Source organism: Podarcis muralis, chromosome 1 (genome assembly GCF_964188315.1).
Source record: "Podarcis muralis chromosome 1, rPodMur119.hap1.1, whole genome shotgun sequence".
NCBI lineage: Eukaryota > Metazoa > Chordata > Lepidosauria > Squamata > Lacertidae > Podarcis > Podarcis muralis.
The window spans coordinates 104,989,467-105,000,756 of NC_135655.1; the positions used below are offsets into that span (position 1 = coordinate 104,989,467).

At 44.7% G+C, this 11,290-nt stretch overlaps 1 protein-coding gene across 1 annotated transcript in view; it reads right to left on the minus strand.

The window, feature by feature from the left end:
* The window catches only part of ACVR1 (activin A receptor type 1), a 73,198-nt gene extending 64,070 nt beyond the window's left edge, over nt 1-9,128 (minus strand). Inside the window, exon 1 of the mRNA XM_077936351.1 lies at nt 8,698-9,128. Coding sequence (XP_077792477.1) covers nt 8,698-8,705 — 8 coding nt within the window. The 5' untranslated portion in view covers nt 8,706-9,128. The remainder of the gene's footprint in view (nt 1-8,697) is intronic.
* Between the last annotated feature and the right edge of the window lie 2,162 nt (nt 9,129-11,290).

Consider the following 11,290-nt stretch of genomic DNA (forward strand, 5'->3'; position numbering starts at 1 on the left):
CTTGAAGATGACTCAGCATTGACCCAAAATGCAGGGGCCAGATTACTGGCTGGGGTTCTATTTTGATCTCGTATAACCCCTGTTTTAGGACAGTAGTTTGGTCCCGATTCAAATGTGTTCATGTTAAGAGTTTAAAGCAGGGTGGATAAAAATCAATGAAAAATCATCAAAAAAATCAGATTTTTAAAAATTTAAATCGGATTTTTAAAATAAAATGCTTTTGGTAGAAAAAAAAATCTTTCTAAACATAGTTTTCTTTTTAAGTTACATTATAGTCCAAAGGCTATTCATAAGGAAATAAGAATTTGTTTTAAGTTTCTCATGTGTGCTAAAACTCAGTCTAAGGTGTGTTTTTAATGTTTAAGCACATCAGTTAACAAACATGGATACATATGCTATAATGTTTTAGCTAACTAGTTTAAATTGTTATTAAGGAAATGATTATTTTTCTCTTTCCAATAAAGCACAGCAGAAAAGTTGTCCAAATATAAACAGTTAACTTATTAAACCTCACAATAATTTCATGATTATGTATTTCTAATAGTATAATCAAATCAGTAATTTTTGATACAACTGTAAAAACTACTCTGAAAATTTATTATTACAACAATGAAACCTTCATCTGGTTGTACATATTAAGATTATACCAGCAAGGATGAGTCTTTCTGTAAAAAAAGAAAAAGAAAAAAAAGATTTAAATCAAGTCTTACTGACTAGTGATTTAAATTGTGATTTAAGTCAATTTGATTTAAATCAAATCCATCCTGGTTTAAAGCCGAAAATTTCTTAGGCCTCAAATATCTCAAAGATGGCTTTGTTCCCTCTCAAGATCAGCACAGGAGACCATCTTGATAGACAGCAGTGTCCTAAGAAGCTAGGGGTGATGGGCTAAGAGGAAGCATTTTCCACAGCAGCCCGCAAGCTTTGGGACTCCCTCTCCACAGAAGTGTGCCTGTCATCTTCACTATTCAGTACTCCGCAAATGCTGAAGACAAAACTCTTTACCCAAGATTTTTAGGACCCACCCTATTCTTGAAATTTTAATTTGTTTTAAACTGTTGTTGTTTTTTAATGTTGTGATTTAAATTGTTGTAACCCACCCAGGGACCCCAGGGTGAAGTGTGGGCACTAAAATAAAACTGGTGATGGTGATTTTATGGGAGCACAGAAAACCCACAAAACAGAACTCTGGTTTGTAAGAGAGCGTCGACTGTAAACTCAGGAGTCAGAGAGATTTTTTTTGGAGGGGGATTCAACACCATACATATAACTAGAAAGGGCGAACAAAATAATGTGAATAATAATAATAATAATAATAATAATAATAATAATAATGTAAATTGACTTCAGTTGAATAATTCATACAGACCACAGAAGTGAACTCTTCTTGGTGCAGAATTTTACACTTATTTTGGTTTGCTTTTAAGATACACATAGCCCCAGCAAAGGGTTGGGGAAGTCATAGCGGCACCCTAAAATTCCCACTGCCCCCAACTTCTGGACATGTTAGCAAGAGTCCAACAACAACTTGGGGGGTAGCAAACTCACAATCCCTAGTATGAGTTAATTTGTACAATGTCAACTGTGATGATTTGGTAACCAAAGAGCTAATTATAACCATAGCAGGTCAGTTAAGACTTTAAGCTATGGAAAAGTAAACCCTGGTTTGTTGTTAGCTTCTGAACCATGGCTTCTCAGGGGGAAACAAACCACCATTCAGGTGTCCTGTTTGTGCCAGGGGAGGAGTGAAGCAGGAGCAATCGAGCCATGTGAACAGGCACACTACTCATTCATGGTCAACCATTGTTAAGCCACAACCCCTGGCTTATCGTTATCGTTATGTGCAAACATGGCCACTGAAACTCCCATTTAAGTTTGGGGCTCACGTTTAGGTTCTGTAACTTGGTTGCTCTCTGCCAGACAAGACACGCATTAAAGACACTGGAGAAAACCAGCCCTTCCACAAATGCAGTCGATTCTCATGGTCTGAGGAAGCCTGTTTAACACTTAACCAGCCAACATAGCGTAGTCCCACCCAAATCATTCAACACAGAGAGAAGCAGCACAGACAAAAATGACAGTCTTGTGCTAATTCAGGGGCTGATGCAGCCCTTTCTAACCTGAAGCTGCCTGGGGAGGGCAGTGGTTGGAGGGAGAGAAAGCAATACAGTGGTACCTCTGGTTAAGTACTTAATTTGTTCCGGAAGTCCGTTCTTAACCTGAAACTGTTCTTAACCTGAAGCACCACTTTAGCTAATGGGGCCTCCTGCTGCTGCCGCGCCGCCGGAGCCCGATTTCTGTTCTCATCCTGAAGCAAAGTTCTTAACCTGAAGCACTATTTCTGGGTTAGCAGCGTCTGTAACCTGAAGCGTATGTAACCCGAGGTACCACTATACTCAATTTGGCACATTCAAGGGATACAGAGCCACTGCTTCCCAAGGGGGATCTGCACAAAGATAGCAGCTACAGCAGGCACTTAAATTGCTGCCAGGGAGAAGTAGCTGTATTCATGGAGACATCAGGCCAGACATTGCTTCCTTCATGCACCTTTGTCCCCTGGGCAAAGCAGGTTACAAACTCCCCTGCCTAGAGGGAAACAAACAAACAACAAGCAAAACCACCCTGGTCCAAGGCGCAAGTCACAGATACCACCACTCTGTGATGAAGGTAGGAGTACAAATGGATTCAGAAAGGCTTTGCCACTTCTCCCAAAAAAATCATTTAGATAATTGTTTAGAGATGGGGAGGGGGGGTCAAAGTGACTTATGAGACGCCATCCTTCAAAACGCTTCCCATAAGCTTTGCAGCAAGGACTGAGTCAGCAAGCGATCTGTCTGACATCACCTTCTCTAAACGCCTGGGACCTCAAAAGCCGCCAGCCATCAGTTTGATAGGGGGAATATGAAGCTGTTAAATACATTTCTGCAAAAGTTCACGCGGAAGAAAACACATGCAGAACTAGGGAGACACATACAAACTGACAAAAAAGGGGCTTTTTTTTATATCACAGTTTCCATGAGACAGCAGATAAGCAATCAAAAAGCAATCTTGCAAACCAATGGTTCACGGGAAATAAGCCTTGATTTGTATTTTAGCCTCATCTGTAAGCTACTTGTCCTGGTTTCAGTCTCTGTCTGTCAAATAAACACCAATGACTACCAAGAAGAAGCGTATATCCCTTGTGTTTAACTTCACTGCAGTTTTATATAATTTAATCAAAGTAGTAGGCCTTGAAAGGATCAATTTCCAAACAGGCCTAAGGGTGATTTTGAAGGTAATCAAGCAATCATCACTGGGCAGGGCAGTGGAGGGTGGGGGCAGATGTTGCACTTGCTCTATCCAACTCACAACCAAATCTTGCAGACAGGTTTCCCATAATCACAAGGAGATCTTTATTGCCCCAAAGATTCTAGTAGGAAGCACCTTTGTGCTTCCCAAGAGGCAGAGGCAACAAACACGTGCAGAGACAGAATAAAAACAAGGATAGGTTTAGATAAGGCAGCAACAGAAGATAATGGAATCTGGGCACATATTGGCCTAAGGACTGAGGAAACATGAGGAAGAATTTGGGAGTAGGGTAGGCAGACACAGTGCGTCAGGAATTGGGATGACTTTATCTGGTTGCGTTGAGTGCACACATTTAGTTAGCTGGTATTTCAAATCTGGGGTACAATCCTGTTTTTGTTACAATAGCCCCACCCTTTGCACCAAGGTAAGCTAAGGATTTGACAACATTTATATATTGAAATTTGTATACCGCCCTTCATCTGTAAATCTCAGGGCAGTTCATGACATAAAAATACAAGATAAAAACACAAAACACATAATAAAATACAAGGGGGGGGACACAAACCAATAACCCCCTTCCCTTCCCAAACACATGCTTAAAAGGTATAGGAGCCAAAGGCCTGTTTGAGGGGGAATATTTTTGCCTGGTGTAGAATGAAGGCACCAGCCAAACCTCCCTGCGGAGAGCATTCCACAAACAGGGAGTTGCTGCAGAAAAGGTCTGTTCTCATGTTGCCGCCCTCTGGACCTCTTGCGGGGGGGGGGGGGGGGGGGAGGCACACAAAGAAGAACATGGAAGCTTATGCCATAATAAATATGTTAGGGCCAAATTTAACCAACTGGTCCCACTAGTCGAATCCCATGCACGGATTTCTTCTAATGGAGCATTCTTCTAATGGAGCAAGCCTTTTCACCTTCTCCTTCTCTCACCTGCCCCTCAAACTGGATGAGGGGAAGGGGGAGAACTCCCAAAACAACGCACAGAAGGAGAAAATTGTTATTTCAGATTCCAGTTATCTTACTGATTGTAAGCTACATGGGATCCATATCCCCAGTAAGCCTCAGAATTGCACGTGGAGCGAGTTACATCTGTGGAACACTTGGAGGGAAGGGGAACACTCCTGTGCCTATTGCACTGCAAGTCTTTTTCTCTTTTTCACCGCCACATACACCAGTTTTCAGCTCACATGTATAACTGAGAAGGTAAAGAGGGCCTTGCTGGATCAAGCTAAAGGCCCATGTAGTCCAACGTTCTGTTTCCACAATGGTGAAACAAATGACTATGGGAGCCTTCAAACGAGACATGAGTGCAGCAGCAATCTCGCCATTCATGATCAACTGGTATTCTAGCCATCATGACTAGCGAGATGTGTGTGCTCAAAGAATCATACCAGATAAAAATCCTGGGCTGGGAGGCAGCTTGCAGAAAGCTCCCCATTGCTGCGAGTGTGAGGCTTTCCTAAATAGCTCCTCAATGAAAACAACAACAGGGCAGGTCCCTTGATCACCTTGGTAAATGCAACCTCCTCAGACCAGCCTACTGAGAGAGAAAGAGAGTGTGTTACCCCACACTTCCCCCCCCCCAAAAGCATGTATGTTTCATCCCCACAACCTCTCTTGAATGATGAAAGAAAACCTCTGTTAAGGTTCAGCACATAACTCTAGCTCACACACTTTCTAAACAGCCAAACTTTCATCTTACAAGCAGATGAGAGCACGGGCAGCTAGCAGCCTTTTGTCTTTTCGATTAAATGGATGCCTCCCAAATCCATGCTTAGGCCATAAAGCCTGCAGTGTCTCAACACATGCCACTTACCGTAAGCAAAAGAGAAGGCTTAGATGGTCATAAGGGTCCACTTTGAAAACCAACTGTGATATAGCTTTATGTGATTGTCTGTTTTCTGTGCACTTCCTGGGAAGAAGTGAAGACTGCCAAACTCCATCTTTTTACCAACCACGTTTTATATGTATCAAGTTACTCCCATAAGTTTATAATATGCTATACCCATATAGTGGGAATCTGGGCTAACACAGGATTAGGCTTAGATCGCCTCCATAATTTGTGGGCACCACCGATCTCATTCTTTCACCAAGCCAGAGAATTCAGGGGGTGGGTTATCAGATTACACTGGACAGGCTCTGTTCCAAAGCCCAGAACAAGTAGACAACCCCTCCTCTCTGAAAGTACAAGTTCTGGAAAAATGTGAGTTCTAAAATGAGAAACCTGACTGAAAATCAATCCATCTTGATTGCCATAAAATATACTAGACATGCACACACAGCCCACGCATAAAACCTTTGACTCCTCTGCACTTTATGAAGGGTGCAGTATACATATTCTGAAAGGGGGTGGCTACCTGTGTAGCCCTCCAGTTGTTGTAGATCAGTTCCCATCACCTCTGACTACTGGCCATGCTAGCTAAGAGTGATGGATCACCAACACCTGGGTAGCTGAAGGTTAGTCACCCGTGTTGCAAATTAACAAACGAATTGAGTGTGTAAATAACATCCTCCTGGTCCTTGTCTTAAAAAAAATTAAATGCCACACACACACTCCCCGTTTTGAGTTAAGAGACAACCTTTGAGCTCTTTGAAGTGTACTGCAGTCCCACCACAACATACTGAAACTGCGCACAGCTTGCACACATAGCCAAGGCCTTGCTGCTCATTGTCAACTACCACTTCCAATGTCCTGGGTGAGTGCTCTACAGTCTTCATAAAGTGGTTTCTGTAAAGGGGAGAGGTGAAGCGGAAACAGCACCCATCAACCACCACTAACGTCACAAACAGCCAAAAAGGACCTCTGATACTCCTGCAGCAATGGATGTAACCACAATTTCTCTGTGGCTTTCTGCATCAGGCCCCAAAATGTGATGCCAGCCTGTTCCTAGGCCCAAATTCTCAAATATAACTAGATAACTATCTTGCTGTCTTGTGGAACATCCACCTTCTTTCCAGATACACTCTTCCTTAAAACTTTTGGAGAGCAAGCAAATAGTATATTTTTTTCTAATAAACCTAAACTGCCGTAGAGTGCTTAAAAAAACAGAACTACTATTTAGGGATGAGATTCATTTACCAACATAGCTCCACGGACTGACCTCTATGGTTTGTTGACAAACACACAGCTAGAAAATCACACATGCGTTCTGCATGGGGAAGGACATAAATAGATGTTTAGGCCATGACAAAAAGTGGGGAGCAGACTGTCAACAACGCTGACTAGACAAGACTCTCCCACTTATGTCAACATCGGTGCTACTCTAAGTTAATGAGAGGAAGGTTGGGAAAACAGGGTTAACCTGTGTTACTCAAGGTCAACTACTTGAGATGCACAGAATCAATCTGGGCTATGCCAAGTCCTCCTTCATCATACTTACAGATTATCACTGCTCTTCAAATGTACAGACTTGCAATAAGATGCACATTACCACCAAACATTTATAAAGTTCAAAGAGCAAAGAAACAACCAATATGGTACTGGCAGAACAGCAGCATATTATATGTTACAAATGAATACATACTGTGGCAGTTTTGTAGAAATATTTTAAATCAGTATGAGTGCATCTGATGAAGTAGGCCAGGCTTCCTCAACCTTGGCCCTCCACATGTTTTGAGACTACAATTCCCATCATCCCTGACCACTGGACCTGCTAGCTAGGGATCATGGGAGTTGTAGGCCCAAACATCTGGAAGGCTGGGGTTGAGGAAGCCTGAAGTAGGCTGCTGCCCTGCCCTCAGCTCATGCCACAACATACCAACCAGCAAACAGTTTATATATCAGTAGCAAATATACATTAAATGTAAGTTACAACATGAAAAAGTGAAACCTAAAATCATACATACAAAATAGACATACAATGACTTCACTCTTTCCCCTCCTCTCCTTCTAGTGAAGGAGGCTGAGTACTCTAACAATTAACTGTTAGTTCGTTTGTTGACAAAGGGGGAGGGGGGAATTGTGCACTGTCTCACTTTCACACGCAAAAGCCAAAATTAACTTTGCAGAACTGGACAGTGTGAATTCTCTAAATGTGTGGGTTGGCTGTACAGACCAACGCACTGTTTTTCATTTTTGTTTTATTTGAATAAACCAAATAAAGGACTCCCCCACAGAGTAGGCAATTTCATACCTCAACATTTTCCATAGGATTTGGAAAGGGAGCAACTGCCAAACATCGTGTTTGTGGGTTAAGTATTTCTTTCACCAACTGAAACCACGAGCCAAGAGAGTAGTCAGACAAGTAAAAGATGCCAACAAAGAGGCCTATTTTTTATTTTTTTAAAATAAACACAGAACGAGTCTTCCTATGTTCTTCAGAGAACTAAATCAAAGCTTTTAATGTACCGGTTCTTTAAGGTGTGCAAATCACCTCCAAAGCAACAAATAAAATCTACAAGGCAACTTAATAAAAAAAAGGTACCAGAGCCTTTGGGCACCTCCCCAACACTTTAGAGGTATAATCAACCAGCAACTTAACAACAAAGACCAGTCCAAACACACACTCAAAAATAAAAATAAAGCAAGGCTCTTGCTTCAAACCAAATTATCCATCTCCCTTCCATTTTTATTTATGACTTTGCCAAGCTGCTCTCTTTCTCTTTTCCTGCAAGAGCTGCAGCTTAAGAGGGAAGGGCTTCTACTTGGCAAGGTAATGAGTAACATCTGTAACCACAGTTGCCCTGTGGGCATCTGAAGATGAATCCCACATTCCTGCCTTTGATGCTGCTGGAAGACTATAGCCAGGAAAGGAGGGAGGGAGCCAAGGAAAGTTTACAGATTCTCTTTCCTCCCTGACCCCCTCCTCCTCCTCCTCCTCTCCCTCTCTTCCTGCACCAGAAGAGGCTTGCCTCCCAGAAGTGATTAAAGGATGTACCCCCTCCCCCCACCTCAAATCTCCTCTTAAGTTTCCGCCTCTGGAAGCAGAGCTCAGATGTAATATTATTGGCTTTGGGAGCTTTTCTGGAAGGATTCTTAAAGGCGCGTCCGAAACGCCCATTTACACAGACAGAACAGGGGCAGGCACTGCATGAACCACACATTATTGTACAGTATTCCGAATCGAGTTCCTGGCTTGGTTTTTAAAAATAAATAAATAAATTCTACGTATATTTATATATATAAAGAAGGGGGGCTCGTGTGTTTTTTCCAAACAAACGTCGTAAGAAGGAAGGGGGTTGGAAATCGAGATCTTTTTTAAAAAATTAAAATAAAATAATAATCGTCTCCAACACAGTTCCAGAGACGCAGTAGGAGGCGGGTTTTGACCCATGCGTGGGGGAGAGAGGGGGGAGGGAAAGGACGCATTTTGGACCCCGAGGAGAGAAGAGGGAGAGGCTGCTGGATTTGGGGCGGGAGTGAGATCCAAAGGGCGAGCCTCCGCTCAGACAGGCAGCAGCTCCACTCACCTCTTCATAGCACCGCAGACAAAGGCGAAGAAGCAGGGGGGAGGCGGCGGCGCGGGATCCCCAGGGATCCTAAGGGAGGAGGAGCAGGAGGAACTTCCCGTCCATGGGCTTTTGCTGCTGCTGCAGCGGCTGCTGGTGCGGTAGCTGCAAGGAGGGCTGGTGGCGGCGGCGGCGGCGCAACCCCTTCCCGGAGACCCGCGCTGTAATCACGGCGCTGCGCCCGGCCGCATCTTCCCAGCGCCCGGCCCCCTTTCCGGCGATGCCTGAGCTACCCGCAGCGGCGCCTTTGGGGAGCCCGGAGGAGGAGGAGAAGTTCCCGTCGAGTCGCGACGGGGAAAAGTTGGCAGCGAAGAGCGAGCCAGGCGCAAAGTTCCGAAGAGGCAGCCAGGCGAGCCGAGGCGAGGAGGGAGGAGGAGGAGGAGGAGGAGGGGCTACTCAGCCGGGGATACAGCTGCAGTGAGGGAGGAGGAAGTGGCTGCTCCCTGCTCTGCCAATGGGAGTCTGGAGCTGTAATTAACCAGGCAAGCCAGGCACATCATTTCCTCCCGGCGCAAATCCAGGCGCCAGAGCAGAGACGCCCCGCCTCGCCCCCTGCAGGACCGAGCCGGGAATCACACCCGGCCCCAGCGGGCACGCACGAGACACCCAGACGTGGCACGCCCACAGGGCACACGCAGATGCCCCCACACCTGTCTGGGAGCCACCCGGGTGGCCCGGGCTCGGTTTTTTTTGGGGGGGAAATCAAGCAAGCGCATGCAAGCCGCCTCTTAAGTTACGATTTTTTTTCTTGCCCTAATGGACCACGCGGCACCACAATCTTCACCCATCGCTCTTCCTAGCCGTGTTTTGATCACACACACGCGCACGCACAAACCTCTTTTTAGCAACGCGAGGGGGAAAGATCGCGCATTCAGGAAGGGTCGGATCCAGGCTGCTAGGCCGTCATCACACCCGTGTCTCACAGGAAACGGATGGGGTGGTTCAGTTGTAAGAGAACAGCACACTGCACATGATCAGAGACTCTTAGTACATCTCAGGGATGAGCTTTGCCACTAAAAATAGACCGCGAGTTCCAATCACATTTTTTATTTTTTTAAAAAAGAAAACCTTTGGCCTGTCTCGCCAACGTAGAAAAAAAATGTTTCGTACAGGGGGGGGGGGGGAGCTTTCTGAGCCTTGTGTATGAGTGGTTTGAATAAGCTGAGGTGATATTTTTCACTGTTTAAACTAGTGAACAAATTGAAGCCTATACTGTTTAATTTAAATACCTGTTCTAATAGGAATTTATCTTAAGGAAAGCTGTAGCTTAGGGGAAGGGGTATAGCACAGCGGTAGACAGAGAGCATCAGGCAGGCGGTCCCAGGTTCGCTATTTCACATTTCAGTGTTTCAGATTTACATAATTTTTTAGAAACAACACTGGAAATAGTGAACATTGCTAGCAATTCTTTATTCACTTACCTGGGAGTGAGCCTTGTTGAATTCAATAGGACTTGCTTCTCAGCTGATGTATAGACTTGTATTGTAACCTTTGAAAGATTTTTACCGCTTCAGTTTGTAACATCAGCAGATTTCTTCAAGATATATTCCTTTGAGGCATTTTATTATATTTTATTTAAACAATCCCTGCTCCTGAGTTTCCGCTTGTGTGCATAAGGAGAGAAATACGCTGCCCCCGTGGCTCCCTTCCTTCCCAACATTAGCGGGCTGCCTCTCCCTGTTTCTGTCAGCAAAGGGGGCCCTCAGGGCAGGGTGGCAGGAGCTGAAGTTCAAAGGTGCGCTGTGGCGTCCATCAGAGGGGTCAGGCCAGACTCACACCGGGAGAGCTGCTTGAGGGATGACAGGAGGTGGCTGTCAAGGTGACTGTCAGGAGCAGGTCAGCAATAGCTCACACTGCCCGTGAAGTTAACTTTCTTCAAAGAAACAAAACAGCTTAGGAGGCCAGGCCTAGTGAGCACAGCAACTCTTCCTGGTAAATCTTGCCCCAATTAGGCAGTTGTGAGCATCGAAGGTCCCCACCTTCCCACAGCTCCCTAAGTCTCCTCCTCGCCCCCCCTCCGTTCCTTCCCACACAATCTGATGCCCCTTAGTCTTACCTGCCTTTGCTCTGCCCTCTTCAGACCTCCAGAGGTCCACAATGCATTGCAAGGTGGATGAATTATCTCTTTGTGGCAAAGGGATGGCAGGATGATATAAGTTGTGCTGCAGAGGTATAGCCTTTCATTTGTATACTATTTTTCCCCATTTCAACCCTGGTGGTTTTCAGGAAAGGGGGTGGAAATTGGAAAAGCAAACAGGAGAGCTGAGTGGAAGGGGGTGGGCAGAGGAAGAGAACAGAACTTCTTTGAGCTGCAGGGATCTTTCCTGCTGATGCTTGTTCCTGCATTTTTCCATGTCTGTTCCTGTAACTCTATTTCTAACCCAAACTGCATCTTTACAGTACTTTCATATATGTTTTTGAAGGATGCAACTGTTTGCTTGTTGCTTGTTTTTTCTTTCTTTCCCCCCCCCCCTTCTTTTTTAAAAAAGATACATGGTCCTTTATTGTAAGAAGATACTTTAGCAAGGAGATTTCTTTTTTTTCTTTTGGGTAC